The following is a 14512-nucleotide window of genomic DNA, read 5'->3' as shown; positions in this document are numbered from 1 at the left end:
TGGGAGCAGAGGACATCAGTGGCTCCGAATCACGTGGGAGCTGAGCGGGACTCTGCGTGAGCCTGAGGTGTGGACGTGCGTTTGGACGCCGTTGGACTGCTTGCCCTGAAAATGGTGATTCGCAGGAGAGGGGATGAGGGGGTCCCCACAGCTGCTTCCCCCTCGCCCCGCCTTCCTTGGCCCCAGCGTCAGTGGCGTCAAACCTGCACCACGAAGTGAGATGAAAACGGCCGAGCCAGTTTTGTGCAGTGTTCCCGCTATGTTGGTGAGAATGAAATATAGGGGTGGGTGCGAGCTAGGAAGTACAGATTGCGTCCTTTCAGCGATCCCGCCTGTGGCTGAAAGGCACTTACACTTGCATTTAAACCTGGAAAGATGCCTGGTCAAATTCATGCTCATAATTCGAAGTGGTCCACTTTACGAGTCAGGGCAAGTGGGCTGTGGGGTGTCTGGGCATTTGGTCAGACCTGATTCTGGGTGAGTCTGGGGGATGCTTCTGGATGAGCTTAACCTTGGGGTCTGACTAAGGCAGATGCCCTCCCTGATGTGGGTGGGCCTCGTGCAATCAGTTGAGGGCCTGGCCAGGGTCAAACGGAGGGAGAGGCTTGGCTCTCTGCCTGCCAGTCTCAGGGCTGGATGTCGGTCTTCTTCAGCCTTCGGACTCAGACTCAGTCTGGGCCTCTGACCATCAGCTCTCTGGGTCTCGGGTGTTTGCACGTGGAAACATATGCCCCTGGTTCTCCTGGGTCTCTGGTTTGCCCACAGCACATCTTGGCCTTCTCGGCCTCCATCTGCACACGAGCCAGTTCCTTACAGAAACTCCCCCTCTCCGTTCCGTCGGCTCTGTTTCTCCGGAGAACCCAGACAAACACATAATTCAGAATGCTAATCGTTCTTTATTTATAATGACATTAAATGACAAACACCACAAGTTGAGGTAACTGGGAAGAAAGGAAAAGTGTTATGTTTTGTACTATTGCTGGCACTTTGCACCCTGTTTTTTATTTTATTTTTAAAAATTAAAAAAAAATTTTTTTGGTCTTTTTAGAAAAAGGCTGCACCAGCGGCATGTGGAGGTTCCCAGGCCAGGGGTTGAATCGGAGCTGTAGCTGCCAGCCTCCACCACAGCCACAGCCACAGCCACGCCAGATCCAAGCCATGTCTGCGACCTACACCACAGCTCATGGCAACGCCAAATCCTTAACCCACTGAGCAAGGCCGGGGATTGAACCCACAACCTCATGGTTCCTAGTTGGATTCTTTTCCTCTGTGCCACCACGGGAACTCCTGCACCCTGCTTTTTAAAACATGTATTTATTTTTAATAATTTTATGGCCATACCTCTAGCATATGGAAGTTCCTGGGCCAGGGGTTGAACCTGAGCCACAGCTGTGACCTACCCTGCAGCTGTGGAAACACTGGATCTTGTTTTTTTTTTTTTTTTTTTTTTTTTTTTTTTTTTAACAGAACCACCTGAGGCACACGGAAGTTCCTGGGCTAGGGGTCAAATCAGAGCTGTAGCTGCTGGCCTACCCACAGCCACAGCAACACTGGATTCAAGCTGCATTTGTGACCTGCGTTGCAGCTCATGGCAACACTGGATCCGTAACCCACTGAGCGTGACTTGGGATCGAACCTGCATCCTCACAGACACTATGTCGGGTTCTTAACCTGCTGAGCCACCATGGGAACTCCAGCACCCACTGAGCTGGGCTGGGGATTGAATTTATACCTCTGAAGTGACCTAAGCTGCTGCAGTAGGATTCTTAACCCACTGTGCCACAGTGGGAACTCCTGCCCCCTGCTTTTAAAAAAATTAAAAAAAATTTTTTTTTTTATTTTTGGTTGCGCCTGTAACATGCAGACGTTTCCGGGCCAGGGACTGAACCTGAGCCACAGCAGCGACCCATGCTGCAGCAGTGACACGAGCTGAATCCTTGACTTGCTGAGCCACCGGGGAACTCGCGCCCCCTGCTTTTCAAACCAAGGCATTTGCATTTTTACTCTGCACTGGGCCCTGCAAATCCTGCAGCTGGTAGGGCTGATGGTTGCTTCTTCCTTGGCTCCAGGTCACCGGATTGTCTCAGGGAAGTCTGGGGGCCTCTGTCTGGCCACAGAAACCCAACTGCCTCTGGAAGATGGAACTCAAGGTCTTAGAGACTCTGGCTTCACCTTTCCCACCTGTGGTCCTTAGAGCTCTGGGGCCGCCCCTGGGCCACCCCCTCTCTTAGGATTGCCAAATTTAGAAAAGCAAACAACTCTGGAGGTCCAGTTAAATTTGAATTTCAGATAAACAATGAATAATGTTTTCTTAGTATGAGTATATTCATGCACGATTTGGGTCATCCTTATACTACAAAGATACTCGTTGTTTATCTGCAAATCACACTGAATTGGTGTCCTTTCTTCTCTTCTGCAGCCCCATCCCCTTTCTCCCTTCCCAGCATCTCTTATCACAGTGCCACCCCCAATGGCCCCACCTCCCACCCCTGGATCTGGTCCAGAATGCACCTGCTCCAGCTAGAACCTCCCTCTGCCCTCACTCCCTGCCTCCAGTTTTTGCTACTTGCCACAGCCGCTGGTTCTGCGGCTTTTCGTCTTATTTTTCTGTCATAAGAGCAATATACGTTCACTACAGAAAAATCACAGGCTCCAGACAAGCAACAAGAAGAAAGTAAGAAAACACTCATAATCCCGCCCACACAGAGACAGCTACTGTGAATTCCTCGGGGTAGATTTTTCCAGAGCTGCATGCGTGTTTCTTTGCAGATATTAAAAAAGAGCACGCGCGCTCACGGCCCAGTTCAGACCCACTGGCCTAGGAGCTGCTCGTTCCTGTAAGAACAGAAGGATGAAATGGCCTGTGTGGGGGAGACTCAAGGGCCCTGATCATTTTGGCCACCGTGAGAGGGACGCTGTGTGGCCTGATGGTAAACCCCGGACTCTAGGGTCAGGGAGGCTTTCTGGTCCAGAATGCACCTGCTCCAGCCAGAACCTCCCTCTGCCCTCACCTCCCTGCCTCTAGGTTTTGCTACTTTCTAGCCCGTGACCTTGTATATCCCTTGGTAGCGCTGCTGTCACAAAGTACCGCACAGCAGGTGGCTTAAGCAAGGGGAACTGGTTCTCACAGTTCTGGAGGCTGGGAGGCTGAGGTTGAGGTATCTGCTGAGTTGGTTTCTCCTGAGGCCTCTCCTTGGCTTGGAGGCCGCCGTCTCCTCCTCTGTCCTCACCTGGCCTTCCCTTGTGCCTGTGTCCTTATCTCTTCATTTAGGGACACCAGTCACATTGGATTAGGGTCCACCCTCTGACCTTGTACCGACTTATTACCTCTTTCAAGATCCCATCTCCCACAAGGCCACATTCTGAGGGACGAGGGGTTACGACAGCAACATACGCATTTTGGAGGAGGACACAGCTCAGCCCACAGCCCCTCGGCCCAGCTTAGCCACGGCGCCAAGTCTCAGTGTCTTCATCATGGGAATGGGGCCAATGAGCATCCCCATCTAAGAGGGGTGTTAGGAGGACCCAGGAAGCACTGTGCCCAGCGCCTGGCCGCCTGGCTCAAGCACTCAGATGTCACTTCCCACTGTGCCACGTGGGGGTAGTCTCACAGTTGAGAATGTTACTTCTCTGCATCGCATAAACAGGTACCTACCTACCTACCTGTCCCTTTGCCCAACTGATGATTTCCTTCAGGTAGATACCCAGGGGACAGTCACTGGGCCAAAGGCGAAGATGCCAGCTTGCCCCCTGAAAGCGCGCCTGTACCCTTCTGTCATTGTGGGTGGGTGGACATGCCTAGTCACCCCGACCCCAGGCATCCCATCCTCCTTCCCCCCTCCCCCCGAGCTCCCCCCTTTCCAGTTCGAGGCTCCCACCCATGAGGCTCAGCGGAGACCACAGGCTGGTACCCAGGGCTCCCAAGCCAGGCTCAGCACTCCTGTCTGCCTGTCTTCCTCCACCACCTCCTCACCACCCTCTTGCTTTGCAGCCGCCCTGGAGGCTCCTTGTTTTCTGAATACAACCTGTACTGGCAGTGCCCTCTGCCAAGGAGGCCCTTCCTTCCCTGTCTCCCTGGGGGAGGCGCCTGTGCCTTCAAGAGGGCAAATAAGCCCTTCTGTAGAAACTCTTTTCATGCCCCCTCCCTGCTTAAGGCTAAACCTCGTGCTAAGATGACATGTACCTTGAGATGATGAGGCTGCTGCTGATGGTAATTAGAAAGGCTGTGTTGCACCCCCCCTCTGCTCTGAGCATCCCTGGAGAGGGGAGATGAGTTCCTCCAGGGGGTGGGGGCTCCGACACCCAGAAGGTGCCTGGCACAAAGTTGCCTGCAGGCACAGAGCTGCTCAGACTAGCTGTATGGATGGGTGGAGGATGCCAGGATAGGGAGTGGCATGAAAAGTGTCTGGGGGCGGGGGCGGGGGATCATCAGACACTGCAGTGCCACCCCCATGATGGGAAACGCAATCTGAGAACGTGCTCAGGGAGGGTTATCGATAGGTAAAAATCCGTGTGGAAGGAAAGAGCCCCCAGGGACTGTCTGGACCAGGAAAGGCTGCGGACACGCGGTGGTAGCTTTCACACATTTCCAAACATTTTGGATCCCTCAGGAGAACGCTGTTTCACATCAGCCACTTGCTTGGGCACCAGCACACGCGTGTGTGCGTGCGCGCGCACACACACATGCGCGCAAATAAACAAAGGTTTCAGGAAACTATGGTTTCACTAGGCAACATGTACATTGGTGTTTATATTGTGTTATTCCATTTCAGTTCTACAAAATGCTTGACTTGATCTGTTAAGTGGATTCCATGACCCTCCACTGGGATCGGAAGGGCCGTTTGAAAACCCCTGCTCTAAGCAGGGGGTGGGATGTCTGCTATCTATGCTCTCCTGTATTTAAAATTTAATATCGAAAATGCATTTGTGTGTTATCTTCATCTTTTTCAGTTAAATATAAGGAAGAGAGAAAGCACTGGGAAAATACAAAACAATAACATCAAATAGCTTTTCTGGAGGGCAGTTTGGCAAAGTGTGGTGAAACAGACACAGCTTAGAGACGTGCATGTGTCTTGATGTAGTAAATCTCTCTCTAAAAAAATGTGCCCGCAGGGGAAAGGGGCACAGAGTTGTGGGCACAGGGTGCTCCCTGAAGAGTGACAAGAACGTTTATAACAGTGAAGCATCCACTGCCCCTGGGGCACCCATGGAGCCGTCCCTGGCCTTCTGTTGGAAGACGTGGCCCGGAGTCATTCGATATGTATTGACATGGAAATAGGGGGTGCTTGGAAAGAGGGGTGCGGGGGAGTCACATTTAATGCCAGCCTGTAAAAGGCGGGTCCTGCTCGTTTTACAAGTTGGGTACATGGGAAAGGCAAGTTAGAAAGCGCAGGCACCCTGAGGTTACCTTGGGGTGATTTTATTTTCTTCTCGGACTTTTCTGCTTCCCCGCAATGAGCATGCATTCTTTTTACAAGAAGGGGCGGTTTGAAAGGAAAAGGGGGAGGGGGAGAAAGCAACAAGAGAAAGAGAGCACAGGAAGAGCGAGAAGGAAAAGGAAAGGTGAAAGGGAGGACGGGAGACAGGCCGGAGAAGAGCAAGGAGGAAGGGGTGGAGGAGGGCTGAGCTCCCCTGGAGCAGGGAGCGCCCGGCTGCGCCGGCTGGGGCGGGAGCCGCACGGCCCAGCGCCGAGCTCTCCGAGTTTCGGGCCGGGCAGCCGGAGGAGGCTCCCAGGGGGCAAGCTCTGCGGGGAGGGCAGGGCGCTCAGCGCGTCCAAAGAGATCCCCAACGGGAGGACCAGGTCCGGCTGTGGCCGGAGCGTGCAGTGCCCTCCCTCCCCCGCGGCGGCGTCCCGCTGCCCCGGGCCTGCCTCTGTTTCCTCCCCGCCACCAAGCCCCCAGCCGAGCAGAGCAGCGCGGGCCAGAGCTCTGGCGGCGCCCTCCTGGGCGCCCGGCCGCATCCCCGCTGCTGGCTCAGTACTCTTGGGGGTTTCGGGGTGAGAAGAAGCGCGCGGGAGGGGGGGGGATGGGAAGAGATGCAGAAATACCATCTGTGCCAATTTTTTTTTTCTTCTTAAAAGTAATTTTTTCAATTTAAATACTTTTAAAGCAAAAAAAAAAAAAAATCCCCAGCTCAGGGTGTCAGTTCCAAAAAGTTTCACGCAGGAGCGGCGTGGGGGCTGGGCGTGGAATCGGAGGCGGCGTTGGTGGAGCAGGGCCTCTCTCCTCCAACCAGCCTGCTGGTGCCCAGACTCATCCCGGCAGACCAGCCCCCTCCAGTGCACGCGCCCTCACACCCCGGCGCTCGCCGACACCGCCCCCACCCCTCCCACCCCCATCCGGGGTCTCGTCCGGCCCCGGGTTCCCAGGCCGGGGAAGTTCGGCTGCCGGGCTCCCCAGCCTCCTGATGCACGGACTTCCGCCTCGGCGCTTCTTTCTCGGTCTCCCCCCACCCCCTCTCTGCTCAAGGTGTCACTAGCAGAGGGAGATGGGAGCTGATCTCGCGCTCCCGGGGCGGTCCTCACCTAGGGAATCAGCAGGAGAAAAAGAGGGCGCGGATCGCGAGGGAGCGCCTGGCCTGGACTGCGGGCCGGGGATGGGTACCAAACACCAGGACCCCTCTTCTCCCAGCCCAGGTCCGGCAACGGCCGCCCCCCTGTTTCTGGTCTCTCTCGGCTCATCCACCTCGCTCTCCTCCGCTTCCCAGCCCCGAGCACGTTGGGGGTGGTGATGAGGTTTGGCTCGAACTTGGGGAAGCGGAGGAGAGGCAAGAGGAGGGGGTGTCCTGGGCGGGGGCCGCACTCCGTGCCACCCCCGCCCCGCAGCAGGAGCTGCTGCGAGTGTGATGGCGCTGCAGGCCGGCTGTCCCTCCCCCCTCGCCCCTCCCTCCGCCACCTTGCGCTTTTCTAGTAGCGCCTCCCGGGGACCCCAGCCACCAAGCGGGGGTTGGGGGGTGGGAGGAGACAATTTTGCAGGTTCGGGAAGGGGGCGAGGGAGGAGCAAGGTGCTGGAATGGGGTTGGGGAGGAGCCAGGTGTGCTGAGGCGCCCGAGGTGGGCGGGAGCCCAGACACCCGGGTCCAAAGCCCCCTGGCCCTCCCCCGCATCGCCCCCTCCCCTCCGCTGACAATCGCTGGGAGAAGTTGGATGGGCGGCCGCCCGGGCAGCTGTAACCGTGTGCGTGTGTGTCTGTGCGCGCGCGCGCGCGCGGCGGCAAGTGCGGGCCCCGCTGCCTCTCCCGCCTCTCTCCAGGACCCCGCAGGGCTCCGCTTCGCTCTTCTGGCGACCCCACGTTCCCCACCCCGGGTGCGTGCGTGCTCGTGGACATCCTGGGCACGGCCACAGACCCCCCTCCCCTCTTCCTTCCCTCCCGCGCCCCTGCTAGCTAGGCTCCTTCTCTCCACCGCCCCCACCCCCACCCCCAGGGTCACTATGGGGACGCGAGGGAGAGATTTGTGGTTAATTCCTGCCGCTATTCAGAGGGAAGAAAAAAATAAAGGGACCAAAGGCAACCCGAAAGCAATTTACTTCAAGCCTTTATTATTGTAGTGTAAAAGAAGTTTATACACAGGGAATATTTCCAGCAAAACACTCACTAAACGGCCTTCAAATCAGGGGCCCCCCACCTTCCGGCCCCGCAATCGGCAGCTCTGCCTGAGAGACCCCTCACTCCGGGTTCCCAGGCTCTTCCCCCCATCTCTCCTCTCCGGGCTCCACCACCCAAACCCCCTGTCCCTGGAGCCCTAGCCCCTTCCTTCTCCCCGGGGCGCTGCGAACCTCGCCAATACCTCCCAAGCTGTCTCCCTCTGTCCCCCAACAGTCCCCCAACCTCCCTCTCCCACCCCGTTGATGTGGTTTCATTAAGGAAACCCAGAGCACTTTCCCCTCTCGGTTTGGGCGCTGCTTCGAGTCTCCTGCAATTCAGAACCGGCTCGTGGTCAAGACCAGTTAGAGACAGCTCGTCATCAGCAGTGGGGCTCGTGAGCATCCCAAATGAGGGGGGGGAACGTAACCCTGCCCACCCACCCTTCCCCATTCCAAGCCTCCTCCCCCAACTCAGGGACAAGAAGTAGACACAAAAGCAGCAGGGCATCGCCTCCGGACGAGCGACAGGTGTGGGTGCCAGGCAACTAGGGTGAGCCAGACGCGGTGCTGTAACCTAGCTGCGCCCAGGGCGCGCGGCTGCGGCCAAAGTCTCTCTGCGCGGGGCCAATGCGCCTGGCTAAGGGCACGCTGGGGAGAGCGCGTGGCAGGGGCCTGTGCAAGGACAAGTCCAGGGCACACAAGCAAGGGTGGCGCTGCCTCTGCAGCCAGAAGGGGACTTAGAGTGAGCCAGGCAACACAGGTGAGGGACAGTCACTGAAGCAGAGCCCCGGGGAGGCGGAGGAGAATCTTCAGGTGGCTTGGCCGAGGGGGCAGACTCTGCCTGCGATCCATGGCTCAGCACAGCTGTGTCACTGGGCCCTCGCCAAGCCTGACTTCGTTTGGGGCGTTTGCACGTGGGCTTAGAAAGCTCGAAGGCAGAGCCCACCAAGTTCAGTCAACTGTCCAGCAGTTGTTTACACTCGACGGGGCTGAGGGCCGTGCAGCTGCTGATCGTAGCGCTCCAGCCAGGTACGCAGCTCGGAGACCTGGTAGCCATCGGGGCCGCGGCCGCCCTGGTACATAATGGTGCCACTCTGGATGACATAGAGGCGCTCGAAGTAGGCGCCATAGGCGGAGCTGCTGGAGTTGGCCATGGTGTCTAGGACGAGAGAGCATTCGGGCGCACCCTGCTGCAGCACTCGCGCCGCGCTGACTCGGTCCTCCAGGCTTCGGTGCTGCGGGATGCTGTAGGGAGAGTCTGTGGTGACCCAGCCGTCGGAGGGGTGCGCTTCCTCAATGTAGATGATGAGGAAGTCGACGTCGCGCTGGTACTTGGTGACCAGGCGCTGGAAGGCGCTCATTCGCGCCATGAACGGTGGTCAGGTGCAGCTTCCGAAATTGAGCACCAGCGGGCGGTTTCCTCGAGCGTAATCGAGGATGTGCTGGTTCTGGAAGCCGTCGGGCAAGACCACCTCGGAGTTGGGCGCTGGCCCGCCTTCGTGAGCCTGCTTGAAGAAATCCAGCTTCTGGCCGTGCCACACCGCCCTCAGCGACGCCAGGGTGCACAGGCGGTTGTCGTCAGACACGCAGATAGGCGGGTCGTCGGGGGGCACCTCGTCGCCATCACTGTTGAGCTCCACTTCAGTTTCAGGCTCACCCCGACGCCGGCGGCCCAGTAAATGCTTGCGGATGCACAGGAAGTCGAGCAACCAGAGCATGCAGGCCGTGCCGAGGAAACGCGGGAAGAGCACGAGGCACGAGGCGGTCTGGGCGCAGAGCCTCAGAGAGTGAAGCAGCAGGGAGCGGAGCATGGTGGCGGCGCCCCCCAGGGGCCCCTGGGACCCTCTACAGCCCCCCCCCACCAACCGCCGCCGGCCGGCCTGGCCAGGCATCTGGGCTTCGGCTGTGCGGGGAGCTCGCTTTATAGCCGAGGCTTCAATTGGCGGGAGACTCCACCTCCGGCCCGAGCCCGCCCCCTTGCAACTCGAGGCCGGGGGGGATCACCCGGCGGCTCCGCCGAGGCCTTAGAGATCGTGGGCCGAGGGCGGGCACCGGCGGCCGGAGGGCGGGGCGGCCCGGCCGGGGGGCCGGCGGGGGCGGGGCGCGGCCCGGGAGCCCGCTCTCGGGGCCGGAGACCCGGGCCTCGGCGGCGGCCCCGGACGGGCGGCTGGAGCGGGGGCCCCCGGCGTCCGCGGCGGAGGACCTCCGGCTAGCGCAAGCGCCGCGCCGCCCCGGTCCCAGCGGCCTGGCCCCGGCCCGCGCCCCTCTTGCCGCGCACCTGAGCTGAGCTCCCCGGCGGCCGCCGCGCCGCGCCGCGCCGCAGCTCCGGTTCGCTTCCCGCGCGCCGCCGCCAACGCCGCCCCCGCCGCTGCTGCTCTTGCGGGGCCGCTGCCCAGGTGCCGCGGGAGCCCGGGTCCGCGGCCGCCGCTTCGCTGGCCCCGGCTCCCTCCCGCCGGGGGCGCGGGCCCGCGAGGAGGCAACTTTGGGCCCCCGCCGCCTGCCGCGTTCGCCCGCGGGCGCCGCTCGCCTCCCGGAGCCCGCCCGCCCGCTCGCCTCCCGCGCGCGCTCACACTCGCGCCTCGCACACGGCCGCCCCCCGCACCGCCCCGCCACGCACACCGCGCTCGGTGTCCCCCGCCGCCGCCCCAGGCCGCAGCGCGCAGTCCCGGCCGCGCCCGCCCCGTCCCATCTCGCCCGGCTCGGCGCCGCGGTTCTCGGGTCAGCGGCCTCCGGGGCCCAGCGGGGAGGTGCGGGGGGGGCAGGGCCCGCGGGCCGGTGAGCGTCTGGCGCCGGCGACGCGGAGGGCCGGGGAGAGCCGCGCGGTGCCTGCGCCCCAGCCGACCCGGAGCGCTGCGGGTACTGGGCGCCGCGGGCGCCGGGCGCGGGGCGGCGGGCGCGGGGCGGCGGCGGCCCCGGGCGGCTCTCCCACTAGGGGTAGCTGTTGCCTGAACGCCGGAGCGCTCCCCTCTCGCCGCTCGCCTCGCCCGGCGCAGCCCCGGCCGCCAGGCGCACCCGTCCCGTGCGTCCCCGGACGTTGCTCTCTGCCCCGGGAACGTCGAGACTGGAGCGCCCGAGCCGAGCCACCTTCGCCGACCCGGAGCGCTGCGGCTCGACTCACCGCGGAGGCGCTCGGACGCGAGAAGTGCGTACTCTCAACGGGGGATGTGTGCAGGCTTTTAGGGGTGCGGGGCAAGTCCTCAACTCTGTGGGGCTCTGGTCGGTCCTGCGGCCGCGTCCGAGATCTTCTGATCCGTCGCCGCGCGCGGCCTGGGGCCGGCGGCTTGGGGCGGCGGGGCGGGGAGTGCCTTGACCTGGGGTCCCCGAAGCCGGGAGACGCCCCAGACAAAAACCCGCCACCCGGGGGGCAAGGTGGGCCGAAGCCGGACCTGGTCGCGCGCTATTTGTGCCCCGGGGAGTCGAGACGCCCGGGGCGCCCTCGCGGTCGCGGGGACTTGTCTAGGGCGGCAGGGGCTGAGCCCGAGTCCAGCGCCACCGCCGCCTGCGTCCCGTGCGCCACCCGCCCCGGGGACCAGCCGCCCAACTTCTTCCCGGGACGGAGAAGGCGCTGGCGCCCCGGGCGGAGGTGGGAGCTCGCTGGGTCGGATCCGGGCGAGGGCGCCGCTCTCGGCGGCGGCGGGGGAGCAAGTCGGGAGGACTCAACCTCCGGGCAAGAAGCCCCCACCCGGGACCCGGCGGGCCCCGCGGGCGCGGGGGTGGATGCCCGGCTCGGGCAGAAATCTCCCGCTCCGGTTTTCGCGGCCCTGGAGGGACCTTCCGCCCCGAGAGCTCCCACCTGGGACGGCGGCTCCAGCAGGTCAAGACCCCGAGTGGAAGGAAGGCCGGGGGCGTGCAGGTAGACCCGTTTTCCTTTCTCCCGGCCAGGCGATTTCTGCTGCCTGGGGCCGTGGCGGTGGGGGCTGCGGAGCCCAGGAGCTTCCCACCCAGAGGAAAGGCAGCCTCACCCTCACTCTTCTCAGCGCGGACACGCCGCCCTCACCGCCGTGGGTGAGGGTCCTCAGGTGGGTTAGGGAACGCGCCAGAACCAAACCTGGCTGGCGGGGGGGGGGGGTCCCCTTTTCCAGCTCCCCGCCCCCACAGCGCGTCTCTGAGTTAGCAGCGGTTGTTTCCTTGCCTTGTATTCTTGGGGGAGGGGAGTGGAGAGGTGCCTTCTACGTGGTTCGTCTCTGAGGGGCGTTTTGAAGGCCTGAGGTTGCCCCTCTTGGGCCCCGCCAGAAGGAGTCCCCACTTTGGTTGGACCAACTGTCAAGCCCTGATTCTTTGGTTTCTGGAGGGGGAGGGGGTCCTTGGACCTGTGCCCTGCCCCCACCTGTATCGGCCTGGGACAAGGCCAGACCTCCCGCCCCCTCCCCGCATTTAGTCTCAGAAAATGGGAAAGCCGGGCCTGGGAGAGCCTTTCCAGCTGCCTGGGATCTAGAGGCGGCAGCGGTGGTGATGGTGCTGGTGTCTGGAAAGAGGGGCCTGGGGCCGAGGGGAAACTGGTCCCTCCGGCCCCTCTGGGCAGCCCAGCCGCACTGCTGACCCGCCTGCCCTCCGGCCCCAGGGAGGCTCAGGAGAGCAGTGCTCGCCCCCAGGGCTGTCAGCTGCTCTGGTGCATGTGCTTCTGTTCCTTGGGCTGACAGGCTACACCCCACGGCTTGGAATTCCACAACATTGGACGAGGCACTCAGGACGGCCTGGCTCCCACAGACCCCTGCAGGTGAGGACAGATGCAAAGTGTGGGCGGGACTGGTTCTTGGGACGCAGACCCCGGTGGTGGTGGTGGTGGTGGTGGCAGCGGCGGTGGCGTGGTGATTCTCCCTCCGCAGACCCCGGTGGTGGTGGTGGTGGCAGCGGCGGTGGCGTGGTGATTCTCCCTCCGGTGCTCTGTCCCTCCCTTCCCTCTCCTAACCCCTCTTTCCTCTCGAGCAGCCTCTGCCCCCCTCCCCAGGGCTGAACCTCACTTACCTTCCACCTGGCCTCTCCTACCAGCTTTGCATCCTGTCCTGACCTGTCCTTGCCCAAGGCCAAGACCCCCCGCTGGGGCTTGGGGAGCACTGGGCCTTGGGAGCTGGGGCTGTGCCCATGCCACTGGGCTGTGCTAGGCCTGCCTCCTTACTGGCTGCCCTCCCACGGCTCAGCAGGGGGCGGGCAGGGGAAAGAAAGGGAAGGACGAATTGAACTGGGTCCATTTGGTGTCCAGGAGCGACTTGGACAGGGGCTGGGAGAGAGGCAGGTGGCTGGGGCCTTGGCAGCCCATGCTCCTGGGGCTGTGTCCCTAGAAAGGGGGGGCTTGGCTCAGACCCTCCCTGACATTGCCCTGTGTGGGGCTTGGTGGGCAGGAGAGCAGTGGGCACAGCCTCTGGCTCCCTCCAGGGAAAGAAACTTCTAGTGCCAGAGAGATTAATGCTGAGACTCCCCATCGGGGCCACCCTACAGGAGGGACCACCTTGCAGGAGGGCCTCCTGGCATTTCAGGGAGAAGAAGGGGTAACTAGGATACCTGTTAAAGAGTGTCGGAGAGCGACAGGTGGGTCCTGGCTGTGCCCTGGGCCAGCCTCCTAGGGACCTGGTTCCCTGGGCCTCTGCTTGCCTTGGCTACTGACTGTCTTTCCGACCCCTCCACTGGCTTCTTGATACTCGGGACAACTCCAGGCACAGTCCTGCCTCTGAGCCTCCGCTCGTGGTGTTCCCTCTGCCCTTCTCCCTCACCTGGTGACTGTTACTTCTTCTGCTCCTCTGCCTTCACCTTGGCCTGGGTGCAGCGGCCGGTCCCGCCAGGGAGCAGAGCCCTCCTTCCGGCCGCCTGTGCCCTCTCGCGTCCTGTGGCTGCAGCCTCAGCAGGGATGTGTTTCTATGTTGGCTGCTGCTCTGGCCCCGCTTCTCCCAGGCTGGCCCCACTGGGATCCCCTGCCACGACCAGCCTGTACCAGCACCCTGGGGGAGCCCCATAAACCTTTGTGAGATGAGGCCATGAGTGCAGTGTGGACTATGGAAAACTCGTTCCAGGTGAATGGCAGGATATTTCAATCTGCCCCCTTGTACGCTGGCAGGCAGCCGTGAGCAGGGAGGGCGTGTTGGCGGCCAGGCCAAGGGAGGACTTGGAGGACCTGGGGTGGTGGGCAGACCTTGGGTGTGGCATCTGATGGATCCACCCATCCCCTGGCTGTTGGCCAGTCTGTGTCCCTTCCCAGGAGAAGCAGCTACCTGGGCCCTCTCTGGGAGGTGCCCACCCTTTTCTTGTTTCAAGAATGATTTCTTTGGGAGTCCCCATCGTAGCTCAGTGGGTTAAGAACCTGACTAATATCTGTGAGGACGTGGGTTTGATCCCTGGTCTCGCTCAGTGGGTTAAGGATCTGGTGTTGCTGTGAGCTGTGGTGTAGGTGGCAGACATGGCTTGGATCCCGTGTTGCTGTGGCTGTGGTGTAGGCAGGCAGCTGTAGCTCTGACTCGACCCCTAGCCTGGGAACTTCCATGTGTCGGAGGTGTGGCCCTGAAAAGCAAACCAAAAAAAAAAAAAAAAAAAAAAAGAAAGAAAAAAAGGAATGATTTCTTTTTTCCGCATCTCTCCTCTGACCTGCTCCCTCTTGACCCTGGCTTGGCTCTGTTGAGCGGATGGACCCTCAGCAGGTCTGCTCCGGTCTTCGGGGCAGCCTTCACACAGCGGGTGTCCACCGTCGTCACGTGGCCCACCCCAGCTGGGCACCCTCCCTGGAGTGGATGATGGGGCTTTGGGGTGGTTGGGCAGCCTGGGAGCCAGGCCAGGAGAGCGTGTTGGGGCCCCGCGGCCTGGACGGAGCAGGAGTGGTGGCAGCATTCCAGGGCTGGAGGAGGCCTGGGGCGCCCAGCCAAGGAGAGGAGGCCCAGAGGTGACACCCTGGCTCCTTGCCATGTGACCTGGGCATGTCCTGCCCCTCCCTCGGGCCTCATCTTCC

General features: G+C 61.6%; 1 protein-coding gene across 1 annotated transcript; it reads right to left on the bottom strand.

Annotated features, from left to right (window-relative positions):
* Positions 1 to 7513: 7513 nt before the first annotated feature.
* On the bottom strand, positions 7514 to 9620 carry DIO3 (iodothyronine deiodinase 3). The gene is given in 1 exon segment (NM_001001625.2): positions 7514 to 9620. A coding segment is annotated over 1 exon segment (918 nt). The 5' UTR covers positions 9474 to 9620; the 3' UTR covers positions 7514 to 8555.
* Positions 9621 to 14512: the final 4892 nt, after the last annotated feature.

This window comes from Sus scrofa, unplaced genomic scaffold, assembly GCF_000003025.6.
Source record: "Sus scrofa isolate TJ Tabasco breed Duroc unplaced genomic scaffold, Sscrofa11.1 Contig1914, whole genome shotgun sequence".
Lineage (NCBI taxonomy): Eukaryota > Metazoa > Chordata > Mammalia > Artiodactyla > Suidae > Sus > Sus scrofa.
Note: the sequence above shows the minus strand (reverse complement) of the source record. Positions and strands in the feature narration are given on the sequence as shown.